The following is a 21,748-nucleotide window of genomic DNA, read 5'->3' as shown; positions in this document are numbered from 1 at the left end:
GATCACTACCAAGATACCTCGTCTTGAGGCTGTCCCAGACTTCCTTCGCCGTCTTCTTTGTTGCGATCTGGAGAAGGATGTCTTCGGGGACACACTGCAGGATGTATGCACGTGCCTTTTTGTCCTTCTTTGCATCCACCTGGGCTCCTTCCGCTGGCTCCACCGCCTCCCAGACTCCCTGGGCATCAAGGATCGCCTCTGTCTTTGTTGCCCACACAGTATAATTGTGAGGATTTAGCATCGGATAGGGAAATGACACTCCGCCGTTCTCCTTTACTGGGATGCTCGACATTTTATGGAATCGTAGATTCTTGGATGTCTTATACTACCAACGCTCTGATACCAAGTGTTGGCTCAGAATCGGTGAGTAGCAGCAGGATGCAGTGAACAAAAATAAAACAACGAAAGAAGAAGTTACCTCACTTCTGTTCTCAAAAGAAACACACAGCACTCAAAAAAACGCACAGTGAAAAACGTAAGAAAATCTTTTCTGATATGGAATGCCAATTACAGCTTCGAGGACCTCTTTAAATACACCACAAAACAAGACTTATTCCACTACTTATCTCATTAAAATAGAAATTAAAATAGGAAGACTAATTCAATGTTTATCCCATAGGAAAAGCTAAGATAGAAGAGATTAACGTGGCTAACTTAATTATGTCGAGGATTAAATTCTCACAGCGATGAGGGAGGAGAGGAGGCGGCGAGGCCAGCGGCCGACGTCGGCGTCGGCGTCATCTCCGACGAGAAGCATGAGGAAGAAGGAGTTGGCGGCGGCGAAAACACAAACCAAAAAAACCTCCTCTTCTGCCTGCTACAGTACTCCCTTAAAACCCTCTCTCCCCATTTTCCCAAACTGCCCCTCCCTTTCCTCCTATTTCCTCCCCTGCCCTAAACCATATCCACATCAATGAGATCTAGGCGTGCTCATGCCATAATCGCTATTGAAGATCATAACGATGACTTGGAGTTTTTGTGAACGGGGTTGATGCTCGTGCCAACACCATTTCTGTTGTATGAACAGTTGGTCTTAAAATGAATTAACGAATGAATTTATAGTTTGCGTGTACGAATTAGCGTTAGCTATGCACAATAATTGCTACAATCAAGACTCAAAACAGCTTCCCAGCGCACTCCTTGATGTCTTCGTCTTCGCGCGAAGGAGACGCATAGGCTGCGAGTTCTCTGAGCTCAGACACGCTTCTTCCCAATTGCAGCGCTATCTTCATCTCAAACACCTCGCCGTTCTCCCTCCTATCGGCCTCCTCCTCCTCCAGGTTACTCTCGATCTCCTCCTGCAACCTTCGGTAGAACCCTGCGCAGTTGCGGAACAGCTCGAACACCATCCCCACCTGCCCACCGTGCTCCAACGTGTTAACTGTCGCCGCAAGCACGCCGCCGACGACGCTCACAAATGCCGGCAACGGACCGAGCGCAGGGGAACCTATCAAGCCGGAGCTCAACGCGGCGGCGCCGGCGAGAAGAGGTCCGGCCGTGGCCAAGGCCTTGTTGACGTTCAGCGCCAAGTTACTCAGCTTAATGTACTCTTCCTCGTCTTTTACTTTGAGCACTCTGACCGCTCCCTTCATCTCCTCTTCGAGATCTTTGCTCCAGCCATCGCCGGCGTGCGTTGCTCGTGATCTCTTCGGTTGAATTTTAGGCCACCACCGAGTGGGCTCGACTACCGCCGGGAACTTCTCCAGCATCCCCGGGACCAGGGGAAGCGGGTAGGCCTTCTCAAGCGCCAGCATCTTCTCTACTGCCTCCGAGACGTCGCGATCGGTCGGGAATCGGTGGCCGAGACTTGTTTCGATGGACCTCCCGAGCTGCCTCCACAACCGCGTCGCATTTCTTTGTTCCTCCGCCAACTGTGAGGGCTGAATCTTGCTCGTGATCATCATGATCCCCGCTGCGGCCGCGAACAGGATGGCCGACGACACCTTGAAGGCCAAGGGGTCGCCGGCGGCAGAGATGGATGCGACACCGGCCATCAAGGAGGCGGCGAGGGTGATGGAGTTCACGGAGCTGGTGAAGAGGTGGTTCCAGTTGTTCCTCTGCTCTCCGATGATGGCGTGCATCTCGGCTCGGTCGGCGATCGCTTCCAGTACGGCGTACATCTTCGAGAGCACGAGCTCGTCGGCCGTTGCAGGTGCCGGCGATCGGCTGCTGTCGGCGTCAATCTTATCGAGTTCTCCGAGGCTAATTCGACCTTCTTGCCGCTTGGCGATCTGTGGAATCTTGGGCAGGGAGACTCCAAGTGTTCCAAGATCGACAGGAACTCTGAGAAGAGCACGGACCCTCTGGTGGCCGTGGCTCGAAGAAGAGGATGAGGGGAAAATTAGGCCTCGGGCTTGCAGGGCTGCCATTTATAAATTCTGCAACCTCTCTCTTTTTTCTGTTATATTCTCGTCGATCTTCCTGAATCACGAAGCTAGATTTGATACTTCAAAGATGTCGGATTTTGTTTGTGCGCTACGACGAGAGATGGATGGAATATATTTATAGGGATGTGCGAAAGCGTTGACCAGCTGCGAGAGAGCCAATTCTTTGAACAAGTAAAACCCGAAGATGACGACGTCAATGGACGACTTTCAAACGTTGAATCGGTACGATGACCGGTGTTGCTGAACCGGTCTGGTCTGCTTCTCAATGGTTTATAGAAAAAGAAAAAAAAAACAGATCGTAGTCTTATAGCATCTCCAATTGATCATCAAAATATCAAATTTAATATAAAATTAACACCAAATTATTCTAATCCATACATCAAATTCCACATCAAATAGGATGTGATGGTGTTGCACTATTTACCACATCATATTTAGTGTGGGAGATATTTTTATTTTTTTTTATTTTATTATATAATTAATAAAATTAAATGTAATTAATTTATAATTATTATTTTCATTATCTTTACATATTAGATATTTAAATGTAATTATTATTTATTATAAATTTAAATTAAGTGTATTTAGTAGCATATTTAAAATTTATTAAGTATATTTATAAAGATTTGATTTATTAAAGTTATTATTTTTAATATATTTTAATTATAATTACATTTATAAATTATATCACTAATTTTATAAAAAATACAATAAAATATTAAAAATAAAAATCATAATTTTTATATATATTAGTTGGATGTTGAATTTTAAAAAATTTAAGCTATCTAATATTAATGAAGTATTAATTTTAAATATAATAATTATCATATAAAAATATTAATAAATTTAAATGTAGGTTGATAATTAAATTATTAATAAGAAAAATAGAATATTTCTTTTTGATGTGATATGGTGTGGATGTGTTAGAGGAGAAATAATGTTTGGTGTTGAAATTGTATTATTTTTGTATGAAAACTATACCAAATATGATGTGAAATGGTTTTAGGCAACACGACATTTTATTGAACCGTGTGTACAAATTTTAAAATTTCCATTTTATATATTTAACTTTCACAATATTAAAATTACTTGTATGCCAATTTCAAAATTTCTCAGCCCACGTAAGTTAATATACAGTGGTATTATCATTATAGATTTAAGAGTCAAATCCCAACTAATAGCTGGGTGTCTATCTTTTTCTATACGCTATTCAACTATTCAAACCTAGTAGTCATCCGTAATTTACTGTATTAGTTTAAAAACAAACTGACAAATACATTGAAAGCGAGTCGGTCACCTTTTACCACCATAATATTAAAATCACATAGTACATTCACATTATATTCCCCTTTACTATTCTAAAACATTTCTCCTTTTTTATATAAAAACTTAGAGAATTAAAATTGAGAAGATCTTGATAAAAAACTCAAATGTCCTGCCGAGGTTATATGATAGGAGAAAAGATACAATTGATAGTATAGACGGCTAAGAATTTTGTTTCGTCCAAAAGGTTTCAAGACAAGAGGAAGAAATGAGAAGATCTCAAACAACAATGAGGATGTGTCTGTGTTTGTGTTTTACCGGGTCATTTTGTTGAGAGATTTCAGGGAAGATCTTTGAATAATAGTACCTTGATGTGCTAGAAACTAAGTGAATTTTGAGTCTATGTACTTCATGACATTATCAGTGAGCAACGTTTTGATTTTAGTGGAAAACTATCTAAATAACGTGAGCAAAACAAATGTATATGGAGGACAATTCAGATCTATAATGCATAAAATAAATCCACGTGTAATGAGAAAAATCATCAGCAAATATCACATAATATTTTAAATGGTTGATAAGAAATAAAATCAAAATTATCTTTCTTAGAACCACTAGAAATTAGAAATCCCGAGTGATTAATAGATGAATGACCTAGACAAAAATGTCATATTTGAGAGGTGACAACTCCAATAAGGGTTTGTGATAGAAAGCACAAAGAAATCGATTCAAATAGTTGCCCAACCTTACACCCTGTTCCAAGGATCTTGTCCGTCAGTAGACCCTGCACAATACAACCTTGACTCGAAAATGATAAGTTAAAGACATAGTCACATAATTGTCCAACAATATAAGATTTAGGGAAAATTTTAGAACAAGAAAAGTATCAGATAGGGACAATGTAGAGGTTTGAACAGTGTCTATACTTTTGAAGGAGAATTTTGGGGAGGTACTTTCAATTGGACCATCTGTGACAACAGCAGAAGAAGATGCAGAGTGAGGAACTTTGGATGATTGACCTTGTGCAGCATTTTTGTAGATCAATTTTCTACATTTAGAAATATAATGTCAAAACTTTTTTTTAATAATTGCAAGAGCCTCTTTACGACTTTTTGATAGATCGCTGAGGTGTTTGACAACCAAGACAACACTAACTAAACATACATACTTTTTTATATATAGAGCATGTAGACGAGTTTGTTCGATGATTAACTCCTTGATCACAGTGACGAGGTTTGGCAAGGATTCTCAATGATAAAGATAACTTCTAATAGACTCAAAATCATCTCGAAGAGTCATCAACAAGTGTCAGATATGTTGACAATCACAAAGATTAACATAGATGGTAGTTGTGTCAATACTTGGCCATATAGAATCATTAAGTGTAATATAATCCTATTTTTTTTTTAATTCTGAGACATATTTATGAATTGTTTGTTCTGGTCATTGTTGTATTTTATGAAGTCTCCTATATAGCTAAAATTGATTGATATCATCAAATATAGAATATCATTTCTTTAAGAAATTCTATACCTCTTGAGCAGTATCAAAACATCAAAAGTAAAGCTTGAATCCCTTACCACAAGTATTTTGAAACCATAACAAAATTTGATGGTTCATGTCATCCCAACTGATCAAACATTCTGTAAACGTGTCTTTTGCTTCTTATGACTTTCATGTGGGTTTAGGTATTTCACTAGAAACAAAACACCAAAGAAATCTTCCTTTAAGAAAGTTGCACATCTCTTCAGCCCACAAATCGTAGTTTGTTCCATCAAATATAATATTTATAGGATGAGGGATGTATTGAGAAATTTAGAAGCTTCCATTGAAGTAATCAACCTCCTATTTTAAAACAAAATTGATAACAAACTCAATTTGAATCATGACCATTGATAATGAAGATGGAAGGGAGCTGCTGTGTCAACAGAGATCTGATGCTGCTATTGTTAACGGATGACAATTGTTGAAAAAGAAGAAAAAGCAAATCTGATTACCCATAGCATGACAAAGAAATCCTCATGAAAAGTATATTTTATGAGATAACTGATTGCTGGAGCAAGAAGAGGGGTTGTAGGCCAGCTCGAAGAGACCTCATGATAAGGCACAGGTTGAGAAAATTGCGAAGGCAGCGAAGACGAGATCAACTCTAAAGAAGAAGACCAAGAAGATTTGGAACTTTGTGACTTTTCATCGGCCAAAGACCTTATAAAGCCCAGAAACCCAAAATGCCCTAGAATTAGTGCTCCACTAATTAGAAACAAGTTGGACCACTATCAAATTCTCAAATATCCCTTGACCACTAAATCTGCTATGAAGAAAATTGAAGACAACAACACTCTTGTCTTCATGGTTGACCTTAGAATGGATAAGAAGAAGATCAAGGGTTTGACTGTGATGTCCTTGACGTAGCAAATAAGATTAGTATCATCTAAAGGCAACGATAATGGCAAGCCTCTTGGTCACAGCAGATTCATCAGTTGTTGGAGATTGGCGTACTATGGCGGTGGGATTGCTTGCTCTGATACCATGTAAAAACTTAGAGAGAATTAAAACTTGGAGGATGTAGGATCAAAAGCGCTAGAGGGGGGGGGTGAATAGTGCTCGTGGCTAAATAGTTCGTTAGTATAAAACACGCAGCAGAAAAGTAGATAACACAAACACCAAGGATTTTTATTTGGTTTGGAGCCTGTGACGACTCCTACTCTAAGGCCCACACTCGCTGAGTGTTTAATTTGGACAATCACTATCAATTCAGAAAATTACAATTTGAAATACAAGATTAAAGTAATATCAGAAAATTATATCAACAACAAAAATCAATAAACTTGAAGCTTCTGGTCGTCGGAGTTGAGTTGCAGCTTTATCGGATCATTTTCTAGCAGCACACGGAAGAAGGATCGCAATTTGGAGTGTTGTGTAAGCTGTTTCTTAAACCAGGCTTATATAGCCCGTGGAGGGCGCCTCCAACAGCATGGAGGGCGCCCCCAACCTCGCCGAAGTTGTAATGTCGATAAGATCCTCCATTTTCGCTATTTATCCGCCTGAAGGCGCCCCTAACCTCCATGGAGGGCGCCCTCCATCCAGCGTCCAAGGCGCCTCCAAGCTCCATGGAGGGTGTCCTCGTACCTTGCTGCGAGGCTGTCAACCAGGACACCCGAGGCGCCTCCAAGCTCCATGGAGGGTACCTCGGGACTGTTCATCTGAGACTTTCTTGTGCGATTTCCATCCTGCAAGGCATGTTAGTCTAAAAGCAAAGTATACCCTGCAAAACAAGATTAGTACAATAAAATGGAATAAATAGAAAGTTATTTTGACAGTCTTCAGACTGTCCAGTTCTGATTTCGGATTTCACCTTTGGAAATCCTAGGTCGAACCGACGCCTACTGTCCCTCACCAGGAAACACGTCCTCACCTACTCCACTCAGAAGAGTTTACCTATTTGCCAGATTAATCCTCCAGACCAACTGAACTTTTGCTCAGCGTCCGAATCTCTAGGACTTTCTGCTAGACGTTCGCTCCACGACCCGTCTAGTCTTCCACCCGGTTCGCGGCACCAGGATTTCAACCTAGAGTCCCCGACTCAAGGGTTTTTGCCCAAAGCCTTCGACCCACCAAGACTTTCCGCCTAGGGTTACCACTCCCTAGGACCTAGGGTTACTGCCCCCTAGGACCTAGGGTTACCACCCCTAGGATTTTTCACATGCCTAGAATCCACTAAGACTTTTGCCTAAGACAACTTCGGACTTTCTTGCAAGCTCAATGAACCTTGTTAGATAACAAGACAACTTAACTTTGGATCCTTTGACATAATTAAAATACAGATTCGATTATCGGATGCTTCCCGTACCAACAGAGGATCCTAACAACAAATTTATAATGTAACTTTCTGAGAACATAAGATGTTCTCAACTCTCTCCAAATTTTGTGTCCATGAACCCCCTTAATAATTCTTTTATGATCATACTCTTTCTTCGTTCCCTGAAATCTCTTTTGCAAAATCATATAACAATGAGGTTAGCTCTAACCTTCTATGGTAGCAAGCAATGATGGAAGTATTGTAGGCACTTACCAAAGTAAATAATTGGAACTTCGTTGATAAACCTTCCAATAAATTTATTGTTGGTTACAAATGAGTCTTTAAAATCAAGACTCGAGCTAATGGTTTAATTGAATGATATAAAGTCAAACTTGTTGCTAAGGGTTATACTCAAGAATATGACATTGATTATGAGTAGACATTTGCCCCTATTGCCCACTTGACTTCAGTACATAACCTTATTGCAATAGTTGCTAGTAAAAGTTAGTTGTTATTTCAAATGGATGTCAAACTTCAGTACATAGCCTTTTGCCACATAAGTTGCATCTTTTCAATCTCCTCGGGGCGATGGGTGGTTAAGGCATGAGATGTTATCACATGAGATCTTAGGATCGAAATTCGACGTGTCCGAGCATGCGTCGAGTATTATATTAGAGAAATGGATGTCAAACTTTAGTACATAGCCTTACTGTAGTAGCTTGCCCTCAACACTCCCACCAACTCATCCCTAGGTCAACACAGAGGAAGTAAATTATAGGTGGCTACTAGCCATTAGTGCAGGTGACCAAGACATGAGAGAAGGCATGCTCGGATGTGTCGAGTTTCAATCCCAAGACCTCTATGATAACATCTCATGCCTCAACCATCGCACCGTCCCGATAGACAAAAAAACACCTCTGCCAAGGCAATGATGAATGAGTATTATATTGGAGAAATTGATGCTGCTACAATCCCAAAGGAAGTAGCCTACACTCTTACCAAACATCCAAACTATGACTCCAGCAAGACATCTGATTTTGTTATCTAAATCCTCCAAGTTTTAATTCTCTCTAAGTTTTTACATTTTAAAATTTTACTTTATTCATTTAAAAATTTATTATTCTCAATTTATACATCAAATTCGAGGAATGGATACCTTCAGAAGACTTTCAAAAATATATTAATTTTAATTTAAAATGATTCATAATTCTCTAAGTACATTGAAAGTCTTTTTAATATATTTATACTTTCAGATATGAATATGATCATCTAAATTAAAAATTATATCTATATCCTCAAATCTGAATGAGATAATGTAACTTAAGAATAGTAAATTTTTACACTGACAAAGAATTAATAAAATTTGTTACAATCTCATTATAAAATATAAGATAATAATACTCACTGATCAACACCTCCAATAGAACTCTCCTAATTAAAAAAAATATCAAACTTTTACATTTTCAAAATAGTATAGGAACGTAAATGAAGAACAATATCCTGATATCTGAATTCAGAAACGTAAATAGAGAACAATGAATTTTTTTAACATACCGAGCAAAAATTTAGAGAAGAGACACTTTAAAGAGCAGTGAGAGAAGGGTTATAACGGGAATGCCGTGTAATTTTGATATAATGAAAATGGGTTATAACGGGAATGCACTCTGTGATTTTGATATTATGAAAAGTAGGTGATTTTGATATTATAAAAATTAGGTATGAGAAATTTTTAAATATACATGCGATTCGGTAAAGTGCAGTATTTAACAATGAGGAGAAACTGATGTTTGACATATCTCAAACATTAAGCTTTGTCACATTAAGCTATATCAAAGCCCAAACTGTTAAAATCGGAAAAAGATAGTGATGATACGATTCAGCTTTGTCACATTAAGCTATGATTCCTTACCCTTTATCAGAGTTTCAGTGTTATTGAGTCCTTCAATTAGAGCAATGTAAGTAGTATCATCAGGAGTTATACCTTTGCTCACCATCTCTTTGAGGAGCTCTTCGGCACTTTCACCTTCTCCATTTTTGCACAAACCTTGTATCAAGGCATTATATGTTATCAGTGTTGGATTGAAACCCTTATTCAACATCTCATCTCGCATTCCTAAGGCACCTTCGATATCGCCTCTCCTGCTATAACCACTGATCAATGTATTATAACTGACAAGGTCGGGCATGAGCCCTATTCTATTCATCGCGTCAATTAGTCGGCTAGCCTCGTCTACCTTCCCTTGCAAACATAGGCCCCTCATCAAGGAATTGTATGTCACTTCATCCGGGGATATCTTTTTCGTCTTCATCTCCTTCAAAAGCTCAAGAGCTCGCTCAATTTTCCCACAGCCACAGTGCCCATCGATCAATGCATTATACATCACGAGATCGGGTGATAAACCCTTGTCCATGGCAGCTCTAAATAATGTGTTTGCGTCATTGAGACGGTTTCTCTTGCAGAGGCCATAGATCAAGGAAGTGTAGGTCATTTTAGTTGGCTGAAGCCCTTTTCTTGACATTTCTTCAAACAGTTTGAGCGCATGATGTGCATTGCCTTCCTTGCAGTGCCCATTGATCAGAATGTTAAATGTGATCGCATCACGCACCACTCCTTTTTGCTCCATCTCCTCAATTAAAGCATCAACCTCTTTTTTCTTCCCCTGCATGAACAAAGCGTGCAAAAGCAAATTGTAGGTTGTCACAGTAGGCTCAATTCCACCCTGCACCATCTTATCTAGGTATCCAAGTGCACCCTGCAAATCTCCCTTATTGCAGAGTCCATCAATCAGTGCGTTGTAGGTTACAGCATTTGCAACCAAGCCTCTGTTAGCCATTTCAACGAGCATCAGTGACGCGTCTTCGATTCTACCTGCTTTAGAAAGCCCAGACATAAGCGTGCTGTAGCTGTAGGAATCGGGCTCAATTCCTTTCTCCCTCATCGAGTTTAGAATCTGTAAAGCAGACTGGACTTTGCCACTCGAGCAATGGGCATGAAGAATGGTGTTGTAGGTTATGACTGTCGGCTTAATCCCAAAGCTCTCCATGTATTGTATGAAAGTCTCCGCCTTTTTGAGCTTCTTTTCCTTGCACAACAGATTGATCATGATGTTAAAGGTCGCAACATTTGATGGAATCCTCATCCGGAACATTTCAGCATACAACATCCAAGCTTTCCCCAATTCGTTCGACTTCAAGAACGCGCTCAACAGAGTGTTGCAAGAATCGATCCTTGGGACCAAAGATGCATCTTTCATGAGATAGAACACTTCGAGGGCTGTATCCGGTTTTCTAGAATCGGCGTAGGCTCTGAGAAGGAGATCGAGTACGGTCGGCGGCTGGGAGTGCTCGAGTTCCCGGTGGGCTTCAAGGAGCGCATGGAAGACATGCTCTGGAGATTCCGCACAGCCGGAAGTAATGACGGCCTGCTTGAGAATGCGAAGAGTGGGATCGGCCTGGCGCGGGGAGGATAGGGAGAGTATCGCAGTGGCGGTGGCAAGGGAGCGGAGGTCGAGGCGGTGGTAGCCGATGCGATCGAGCAAGCTTAGGATTAGAGCGGGATGGGATCGGAGGCGGTGGAGGACTGCGGGGAGGAGCGGATGGGAGAGGCGAGGCAGGAAGGGATCGACGGACGGCCAGAGCGAGTTGCGCACGGAGGCTGCGATGGCATCCGCGTCGAGTTCAATCGAATCCGACACTACAGCCGTCGGAGAGGCGGAGGCAACTGGGGTCGGAGGCATGCCGCGAGCGGAGGAGTGGGCGGCAGCGTCGCTCGCGAAGCAGCGCCGCCATAGGCGGCCAGATCGGATCATCGAGTGAGTGTCGGTTCGTAGACTAGGGCAGTAAAAGCCCATCTCACTGTCTCTTAAATTAAAAAAATTATCGAAATTAGTCGTTATAATTATAATTTTTAAAATTAAATACCTCAAAGTTAAAGAAAATAAAAAAAATATCTGTAAGAAAAACAAAAGAAAACTATGATTAACATTCATAAAATAAAAAAGGAAATACTTCGATGACTGAGACAATGGGACAATATTCTGTTTGTAGAAAGAAATTAAGATACTGCAAGATCTACGAGCAAGCCACGAAGATCAAGGCGCTAATTAGTGCCGCCAACTCATGAATCGGTGCCATTCTCCACGACACCGTCGAACTCGAATCCGGCGCCGGCGCAGGCGCCGCAGCGATATCAGTGGACGGACTATTGCCGCCGTCGACGGCCCGTATCATCACCCTCTGCCCTCTCTTGCAGTGCTCGACGTCGCTGCTGACGTAGTAGTAGAACCCCGGTTGGTCTAGCACGAAGACGGTGGTCCCGTCCTTCGGCGTCGGCCCGCCGGCCGTCTCGTTGCAGTGGTAGTACTCTGTTTTGCTCGATCTCAGCACCGAGTCGTTCTTGTACTCGAAAACTGAACGATTTAGGCACGCAGGAAGGATATGAGATCGTCAGATTAGAGAATAAATAGCGAAGAATCAAGCGAATGGACTGACCGATGGAGTCGCCGACGTGAAAGACGTGCTTGTCGGCCCAGGCTGCGTACATGTCGGAGTCGTTCTGCTCCGGGACTCGCCAGCCATCGGCGTCGCCGACCTTGTAGTGGTTGGCCGCCGCGGCGAGGGAACCCACGGTGGCTGTCACGAGGAGCGCGCAGAGTATCAGGGAGTTAAGGGATGCCATTTCGCTCGATATTAAGCGGCGTAGGAACGAATTGAAGGGAGGGGGAGACGTTAAATTAAGGAAGGAGATCGATCAGGCGACGCTGCGGTTCATTCGGAGGAGAAGAAGCGGCGGATCGCGTCCGTTGAATTGGTAGTTATTTTCCTACGAAAGAACGTGGGCAATGACAGTTATGAAACCACATAAATTTGGTTCGGAAAATTAGTAGGAAAAGGGGGCTAACTAGACCGGACTAGACCTAGCACGATAGGCTATACTTGACTAGACCTGATCACTGTTCATAACCGACAGTTTGACAATTGGTTCGGAACTGAATGTTCAACCATTCAAAATGGCCAGTTCGTAGCAGTCAAGGTCAAGAAGAGATCAACACTTGGGGCTAGCACGGTTACATGTCTCAATCGAGTGGTCTAGCCGATCAGATCGTAAATAATGTAGGGCCCCTGACATCAGGGTCAAAGTCAAGAAAATCGGTTGAGATGATAGTCAAAGTCAAGAAGGGGCAACACGCAGTGCTAACACAGTCACATGCCTCGACCGAGTGATATAACCAATCGGACCATGGTCCGATCGGACCACGGTCCGATCATAACCTAAGTCCCTCAGGACCAATGAAATCTCGAGTTGTACTAATGTCATTTAAAGTAAAGTCACGTGTCTCCGTGGAGTGGCTTGGGCGATTGGACCATCGGTTCGATCAGACATGCTAGGCACATGGCCTGACCGGACCGGACTCTTTGGCTAAGTGGAGAGGCCACATCTACAAATGAGATTCGATCGGGCTATAAAGGGGACTTGATCGGCCTACCAGTAAAACATATTAAGGGTTCATCAACCCAACGACCTAATATTTCCTTTAGGCATTTTGTGTAACGGTTATCAAAGAAATAAAGAAATATTCTATGTGCAATCTTTATGAGGAAAGTTTCTACTATGTAAATCACATAGATTGTAGGTCTCTTTCCAAAAAAGTATCAAAATGTTAGAAGGTCAGTCCTTTTTTGAAAATGCATTGATATTCGTGCGCTAAGGAAAATTGATACTATCTCCTCCTAAAGACACAGGATCACTCCCTCTGCTTTAAGCTCAAAGTATTTTCATAATCACTATCGAAGTCATTTGTCCAGCGCACCATCTTCTCCAATTTCAGACATGATCAACTACGATTCATGGTTCAGAACCGTCAGTTTACGATTCAGTTCATGATTCACAACCGTTTAAAATTATTATATATATTTAAAAAATAAAATTATACATTTATAAAATCATTGGCCACCCTGATTATTAAGAATAATCATATAATAAAAAAAACTATTAATTAGTTATTAAATAATTAATTAACACATGAAATTATTTATTTATAAATTAATTAACAAATCAGAAATGAATGTCTCTTTTTACTAACAATTAATAAAAGAATACCATTGATTAGTTATTAAATAATTAACTAGCGTATAAAACATTAATAATAATAGTCTAGTTGATTAGGATACTTGATGTTCATTTGAGAAACCTAAGTTCATGTCACAACACCAATAGTTGTAGTCTAATTGGTTAGGATACATGATTAATACAAAAAAGGGCCACAAGATAATTCAATTTAATGATCAACAAAACAACTCCCAATAAAAATACGGATTCTACCTATCTTAAATGATCCCAACGATTCCCCTCCAACTCCACCGAAAAAGACGATTCCAAACTATCCGGAACTGATTTGGTGCTTTCGGATTGTGCAATCCTTCCATCTGGATCGTGATTCTGTAAACCTTATTTAGCACAACTCATGACAGTAGGTTTGGGCTAGCACAGCCTGTAATCAGGCTCATGCTCAGCCAGTCTGACCCTTATCAAGTGGTGCTAAATCCGACCTAAACTGGGCTAAGTCGCAGGTGGCCCTGCTCTATTGTCATCTCTAGCTTAATTATCAAAGGAGTACTTCAAGATTCTGTATTCTATTGCAGTCTTCAGTAAAATTTCATGCATGCTTATGCTTACCAATCTTTGGATGAACAATGGCATCTATTGTGTTTACTGGTGACGGCATATGGACAGAGAATGAACCAGAGGAAAAGATAAACTTATCAACTCCTAGCTTTATACAAAACAGTTACAGACCAAAGTAACCATAAGGATCAAAAACACAGAGAGAGCTACAGAAGTTTGGGCATTGAATGCAAATGTCTGGGAGTTGTCGGAGAACTTGAGTCGTTGGCATGCGTTGGCTTGAGCTTTTGGATCCATTGAAGAAGTCGGTTCTTGTGATCTTGGCAGTTCATGTTTGTGGCTGTATCAAGTGTGCCATTTTGTGCGAGAGCAGATTCAAACTGTTCCAAAACCTTCACTATTTGCCAAAAGTCAGGTCGCTTGTCTGGATGGAGTGTCCAGCATTGCTCGATCAATGCTCGAAGGGCCGCAGGGCACTCAGGAGGCGCAACAGGTCGCAAGTTCTGCGAAATGCTAATTTATCACATAACAGTCTGCAAGTTCAAGTAGCAAATATACAGCTTCCTATAAACAAACTCAGTTTTGTGATGGATTCATGGTTTGATTCAGTTTTGGAGAATGATATGGAAAATAGAAGAGCGAAAGCAAGAAACATCGTTCGATACAATCTTTCATGAAAATCTGATACTATCTTAAACAACATAAATAGTAACTAGAAGAAATTTGAAATTTCACAGAAGAATTTAGTATATGGCATCAATTCTCGACATACCTTATCAACTACTGCAAAAGCAGCTTGAATAGGTGTCATTTCCTCGTAAGGGACCCTTCCAGTTAGCATCTCCCACAGCACTAGTCCAAAACTGTAAACATCAACCTTTTGCCCATAAGGTTTGTGTTTAATCATCTCAGGTGCCATCCATCTAAATGTCCCAGCATCCTCCGCTAAAGTATCGCAGTATGCTACCTCACAGGCTATTCCAAAGTCAGCAATTTTTATACAAAAGTCTTGATCAAAAAGAATATTCTCAGGCTTCAAATCCCTATGAATGACCCCTTGTGAGTGAATATATTCCATTCCTTTGGCAATATCTAGTGCAAATGCTAAAAGTTTCTGCAGAGGGAGAGGTTTTTGTTCGAGTTTGTGAAGAAAAGCTCTCAAGGATCCTCCTGACAGATATTCGGTGATAATGCAAAAGACTGGAGGCCTTTTGCTTGCTGCTATCAACTGCATCAAAGTAGGAAACTATGCTATAGCAAGTAATGAAGTTTGAGAGGAAAAAGATACTAACTGACATCATAAAAGAATCTTCACTGAAAAATTTTCCCTAACGAACCATGTAATTTTTTTCTCCATTCGTGCCCGTAGAAAATGCTGAATACTGTGATAAGTAAATCTGAAAGATCACTATCAAAGAAACGAATGACTAGATTGCAATTGCAGTGTGTTAAGTTCAGTTTTGTATTTTCCTAGTACTTTAGGCTGTGAAATCAAAGGAAATAACATAACATATGATTACAATCACTAAAATTGAAGTCATTGTGACATCTACAAGAAGATCATGTTAGTCTCAACCATTTGGGAGAGCTCTGTGATCTTATTTAGTCAGTGATCTCTACGCAATTCTATAGCACTAGTAATATACAGTTTTCATTGTGTTAACTAGAGTGTTCTTTGGTCAACCATGAATAGTAAATTGAATACCATAGGAAAAACAATCAAGGGTTTTGGGATGAGAATCGTTCATCTAGCCTATGAAAACAAAATTTGGATTACTAGGAACTCGGTCAGCAACTTGTCTATGGTTTGTTTCAGTTTCATCTTGCATGATATTCATGACTAACTCCAATTGTGTACATTTCTGTATACAAAGAAAGATGCGCATTGGCTAATTTTTAATAAACCTAACCTCTATTAAGGCTAAACATAAGATCAGTTAGTACCTTTATTACATTTCGATGATAAAGATGGGCAAGGAGTGTGACTTCCCTTGTAAACTGTTTCTCCAAACGTGCAGCCATGAGGCCATTTTCGTCGTCATCATCGTCATCATCAGGTTGTCTGATGATCTTAACTGCAACAGGCTGACTTTTATAGATACCATGATATAACTTGCTATGAGCTCCTGAAGCAAACCTATTCCCGAGGTACAATTGGGATAAATCGACCATCCATTCTTCAGAAGTTTCTATAGCATTTACCTTCCTAACACCATGTTCAAAGTATCTAGCCCATGAAGTATCCCTGTGACTTTTATTATGCTTATCCGTCCCCTTCCTTGGGAAGATGTGCAGATGGTCAGCTGCATGCCTTGGTGAATGAACTCTCGTGTGGCCTTCTTTCAAAAACAACTTGCTTAAGACATTCTTGTCTGACCCTTTCCTCCTAGGCGGTGGGGTCGAGAACCGCTTCTTGTTAGCCATTGCTTCCTTAAAAGTGTCTGAAAGGCGGGTTGTAGGAAGAGGAGAAGCAGACCTCTGCTTTGGTTTAGAATTGTGTCCTTCCCTAAAAGAAAATGGGGTAAAACTCTGAGAATCAGAATCCAAGTGAAACCGAACTGAAGGTTTATTCATGCTGCGGTTTAAGGTCCCTGGCTTGAAACCCAAACTTATGTTCTTCATACCGAGTAGAGTTTGTCGATCAGTACTAGCAGAAAGGCCAGAAGATTCTACATTACACGATCCCTTTGACTTGAAACCAATATGATTATCAATCTTCAGAGGAGAGCAAGAAGCTGAAGGAATCGAATTTGACACTTCTGATTTAAGTTCTAGCTCACGGCTATCTTGCAACAATGACCGCAATGATGGCAAACTAGTAGAATGAGACAAGGAGCTTGCTGCTTTTGATTCAGTTCTTCGACGGGCAGGCAGTGAGAATGATGCCGATTGTAACACTTCTGCAGTCCTTTTCGGTTTCAATTCCATACAGCTTTCAGGTGGCATGAGCAAAGGGACTGAAGATAGGTGAACCAGTGCTAACCTGTGGTAAATAGTGTGAGAGAAATTTGCCCTCCTCAACCAAGAGCTTTCCTCTTCTGCCATTACTTCCCAGCAAGAAAAGCACCTTATCAATCAAATTCCAGCAGCAAAGCTTAGAAATCTCATCAAACCATGAAATGAAGCAGTTCAAGATCGCCAGTCTCTTCTAATAATTAAACAAACTTTTCTGCCAGCCAATCCGATTTAGAATATAAAATAAAAGCAGCATCTGTGACGATTCCTGCATCAGATGAATCCAACCATAGTGAGACAAAAGTAAAAAATAATATGAAAAAGAGGGAAGCAATCCCCACCTCTCATAGACCTTTCACAAATCATATTTTACAAAAAAGCTAAACCAATCAAAGTGATAATTTTACAAGAAAAAGAAAAGAAGCCACCTCATTTAGAGCAAAATCAAACAAATCAGCGTCATCAGCAATAGGTCTCAGATATTAAACAATAACTTTAAATTTTTATTACATTTAACCATTAAGAAAAATAAGAACACTGGAGTCAGCTAAAAGTATGAACAAGTAAAGCAATCAAAGGTGCTTCGATCCATGAGAAAATCCAAACAAATAGCTATCTTTTACAAAGAAGTTTAAACAAATAACCGTTTGAAAACCAAAAAATGGACGAACAAAACTCGAATCATCATCTAAATTTTCCACCAAAGTCGGATACAACATCAAAATCGCACCTTTCACAAAGGAGAACAATATTTAAAAAAAAAAAAACCCCGTCTTTCCCTAATCCTCGACTGAAGCAGGTATGCTAGGGTATTTTAAAACAAAAGAAAGGGAAAAGCTTCGAACCATGGGGGCAATGAGATATAACACAATGGAAAAAAGGTTGACCGACCTGCAAAGACCGACTCATCAGCGACGGCAGCGCGTACAAGTCGACAACCGCCGACGCTTCGGCCGCCACCTGTTGGAGGACGTGCCGGAAAGGCAAAGTTGTAGAAGGGCATCGAACAGGAGGCGGAAGCGAATTCGCCCACGATACGTCCCTTTCCTCTTTGAAATTCAATCCATTATTGCTGTCATTTGCCACATCGGGATGAAGGTTGCTTTACTACTGGTCAAGTCGTCCATCGCTCGCCTACACGTCTGTTCTTGCGGAAAAGGGCACGACGGAACGAGACGATTAGTAGAAGCGCTAGGCCATGACAATCTCATTCAAACAGTCGACTTTGACAATTACTGGAGGTGATAACCCTCAACCCTGCCCTGCAGGACTGCCCCGACCTTTTTAAAACGGGTTGCGATAAAATATTCGCACTAATGTGTCAACGTATGATCATCGATCCATATATATAAAAATAATAATAAATCTAATTAACCGTATTGACTATTGGCCATACGGATAAATTCCTACCAATTTATTATAGTTAAAAATTGAATCATTAATAACTGAATAATAATTTAAATATCTTATTTTTAGATCATAGCCCTCGAAGTATCATCGACACATATATAGACTCATATATGGATAGATAAATTAAAGGGTAAAATACTTTTAATCCCTTTCTATTGTTTATCTAATGGTATTTTGTCCTCCTATATTTTAAAAATAATATTTAATCCCCTTTCATCAAAAGTCAAATGGAGAAATTTATAAAAGATAATTAAATCCTTATTTTTTTTATCATTTTTTAATAATAATATATCTGATGATGGGAAAAGTATATTGAATTGACAAGTATATCTTTCGGTATAAATTTTCATAAAATTCATACATGCACTAGTTAAATAATAGAAAAGCAATAAATCTGAAAGGATAACCAGCCAAAAAGTCATCCCCCCACCCTCACTAAACAAAAAACAGAATTCTAAATTGATGAATCAAAATCAAACGAAGATGGAACAAAATTCATCAATTTAGAATTTTGGTTTTTTTAGTTTAGTGAGGGTGGTGGGATGCGTTTTTGGCTAGTTATTCCTTTCATAGTTGCTTTTCTGTTGTTTATATTGGTGCATGTATAAATTTTATGAGTATTTTACTAAAGGATATAATAGTCAATTCAATATGTTTTTTTTTCCTCTTGAGGTTATTATAAAAAAAAATAATGGCATAATTATCTTTTATTCATTGTGATCCGGTAGTAAGAACAGGGGGGCCCCGCCCTGTGAAGTCAACGCCACGTGGAAGTCACAGTGACAGACGTCCATCCGGAGAGGGTCGGGTCCGACCAGACTCCCGGATAGGGCCGGGTCCGACCGGACGACCGGAGAGGGCAGGGTCCGACCGAACGTTCGGCCGGCCAATGGAATCGAACGCCCGGAGGGATGGGTCCGATCGGCCTGCCGACCGGACGATATACGGCTGATGGCTACACTGCCGAAATCAGGGTTCCGGCGCTCAGGGGAAAAGGTCGTGGGCCAAGCGGACCTCACGCTCGGCCAAAGCCATAAGGTAACACTCCTAACAGTCCCCATAAAGCACATGAGGGAGGATCTCCCCAAGTAAACCTTCGCATATGTCCGGCCGGATGTTGAGGGAGATGTCCGCCCGGAAGCCAGATTTGGAGCAAAGGGGAAAAGGACAAGGAACGTCTTTTTCTGACAGCAGGTATGTTTCACGTGTGGGCCATGCTCCAAATCTTGTGACAGGGGATTCCGCTGTCCCATCGAGGACATGCTAAGACTGTAGCAGTATGGGTTAGGGAAGCTCACTGACAAGTCCTTACTGGAGTATGGGCTAGGGACACGTGTACACCTCGGTAGGTGTACGCTCACTTCTTCACTACCCTATATAAAGGCCTTCATTCTTCGTCGGAGGTACGCGGTCTACGAGTTTTAAAGCCACTGTTTCTTTCTTGAGCTTCGCCTGACTTGAGCGTCGGAGGGTCGCCGCCGGGAATCCCTTCCCGACTCGACTTCTGTGCAGGTTCGCCAGAGCTTTGTGCGGCCAGTCGAAGATCCACGCCAGCAGCCGGAAGCGCCACGTGCCCAGCGTCCGTTGATTCGGCATTCGGACAGGATCAAATTGGCGCCGTCTGTGGGAACGTTCCTGTATCCGAGCGGAAACAATGGATGAAGCTGGACGACAACACGTGGTGACGCTCTCGAACGAGGAACCCGACGCTCTGATCGAGATAAGGGCCGCCAAGCTTGTGGAGGAAAAACAGAAAGCAACAGCCAAGCGGCCGGAGAAGCAAGCAACATCAACGTCTGGTGGTTGAGCGGAAACACCACCGACTACCGTTCTATTCCGTCGGGCCCTATTCCGGACGCCTCCTGATGCTGTAGCAGTGAATCGCAATCGGGGATCTTCGTCAGATGAAATACCAATACAGGACAACAGAAAAGGCAAGACCCTCCGAGCGGACGCTTCTCCCGAGCGGAAGCACCGATTGCCACAGTCCTATTTCCCTCAAAAGCAGATACTTCATCTCCCGAATTCAACTTATAGCAAGCCCCTTCTTCTGGAACCTCAAGAGCGGGAGTTTGATGTCAGGCGATGAATCGACCGCATACGAGGAAGTTGGGTGGACGAGCCGCCAAGCGGAGGAAGATGGATTGGCACTTGGATCCACCATGAAGCGCAAATTATCTCCAGCCTGTCCGGGGAAGGGTGAAAGGTGCACCAATAGAATATGTGCTGTATATTTTCCGTTTGGTTGTATATTTGAAATGTAGAAGGCAAAATGTTATAATTTGCGCAATTGGCGTTATCGGCCGAGCGACCTATCTTCATGGTGTATAATATCCGAGCCAAGCGCTCGACGAATGAAGGCCCCGAGCCGTTCGGCCGGAGGTATATTGTACAAGCCGCATGCTCGATATCGAAGGCCCCGGACCGTTCGGCCGGAGGTTAATTAGCCGAGCCCAGCGCTCGATAACGAAGGCCCCGAGCCATTCGGCCGGAGGTATGGTATCCGAGCCAAGCGCTCGACGAACGAAGGCCCCGAGCCGTTCGGCCGGAGGTATATTGTACGAGCCGCATGCTCGATATCGAAGGCCCCGGACCGTTCGGCTGGAGGTTAATTAGCCGAGCCCAGCGCTCGATAACGAAGGCCCCGAGCAGTTCGACTGGAGGTATGGTATCCGAGCCAAGCGCTCGACGAACGAAGACCCCGAGTCGTTCGGCCGGAAGTACGATATCCGAGCTGGGGGAAAGGTGCGCTAAATGTAAATTTATACACATTTCGGTCGCCTTTGTCCTTGTAATGCAGGCAGCAAAATTAATTCAAAGGATGGCCAAGGGTTCCGCCGATCGGTAGTATCGAAGTTAACGGTAAAGGCCGTCGAGCTCCGACGTTAAATATCGAGAGACGAGCCGGCGTCTATAAACTTCCGAGCGGAAGACCGTCGAGCTCCGACGTTAAATATCGAGAGACGAGCCGGCGTCTATAAACTTCCGAGCGGAAGACCGTCGAGCTCCGACGTTAAATATCGAGAGACGAGCCGGCGTCTATAAACGTCCGAGCGGAAGACCGTCGAGCTCCGACGTTAAATATCGAGAGACGATCCGGCGTCTATAAACGTCCGAGCGGAAGACCGTCGAGCTCCGACGTTAAATATCGAGAGACGAGCCGGCGTCTATAAACGTCCGAGCGGAAGACCGTCGAGCTCCGACGTTAAATATCGAGAGACGAGCCGGCGTCTATAAACGTCCGAGCGGAAGACCGTCGAGCTCCGGCGTTAAATATCGAGAGACGAGCCGGTGTCTATAAACGTCCGA

At 42.0% G+C, this 21,748-nt stretch overlaps 4 protein-coding genes across 4 annotated transcripts; all 4 read right to left on the bottom strand.

Annotated features, from left to right (window-relative positions):
- Nucleotides 1-928: 928 nt before the first annotated feature.
- Nucleotides 929-2,546, bottom strand: LOC121993706 (probable F-box protein At4g22030). Its single transcript, XM_042548053.1, has one exon. The coding sequence runs from the start codon at nt 2,367-2,369 to the stop codon at nt 1,116-1,118; it is 1,254 nt and encodes a 417-aa protein (XP_042403987.1). The 5' UTR covers nt 2,370-2,546; the 3' UTR covers nt 929-1,115.
- Nucleotides 2,547-9,219: 6,673 nt separating this feature from the next.
- On the bottom strand, nt 9,220-11,291 carry LOC121995752 (pentatricopeptide repeat-containing protein At2g15630, mitochondrial-like). Its single transcript, XM_042549517.1, has one exon. It carries the CDS (start codon nt 11,256-11,258, stop codon nt 9,345-9,347), a length of 1,914 nt encoding a protein of 637 aa, XP_042405451.1. The 5' UTR covers nt 11,259-11,291; the 3' UTR covers nt 9,220-9,344.
- Nucleotides 11,292-11,520: 229 nt separating this feature from the next.
- On the bottom strand, nt 11,521-12,127 carry LOC121994594 (mavicyanin-like). The gene is made up of 2 exons (XM_042548577.1): nt 11,941-12,127; nt 11,521-11,858 (listed from the first exon to the last, which is right to left on the bottom strand). The coding sequence occupies exons 1-2, from the start codon at nt 12,125-12,127 to the stop codon at nt 11,521-11,523; spliced, it is 525 nt and encodes a 174-aa protein (XP_042404511.1).
- A 2,071-nt stretch (nt 12,128-14,198) lies between these two features.
- LOC121995751 (serine/threonine/tyrosine-protein kinase HT1-like) lies at nt 14,199-18,274 on the bottom strand. Its single transcript, XM_042549516.1, has 4 exons — nt 17,921-18,274; nt 16,019-17,297; nt 14,847-15,302; nt 14,199-14,577 (listed from the first exon to the last, which is right to left on the bottom strand). The coding sequence occupies exons 2-4, from the start codon at nt 17,117-17,119 to the stop codon at nt 14,281-14,283; spliced, it is 1,854 nt and encodes a 617-aa protein (XP_042405450.1). The 5' UTR covers nt 17,120-17,297; nt 17,921-18,274; the 3' UTR covers nt 14,199-14,280.
- Nucleotides 18,275-21,748: the final 3,474 nt, after the last annotated feature.

This window comes from Zingiber officinale, chromosome 6A (genome assembly GCF_018446385.1).
Source record: "Zingiber officinale cultivar Zhangliang chromosome 6A, Zo_v1.1, whole genome shotgun sequence".
NCBI lineage: Eukaryota > Viridiplantae > Streptophyta > Magnoliopsida > Zingiberales > Zingiberaceae > Zingiber > Zingiber officinale.
Note: the sequence above shows the minus strand (reverse complement) of the source record. Positions and strands in the feature narration are given on the sequence as shown.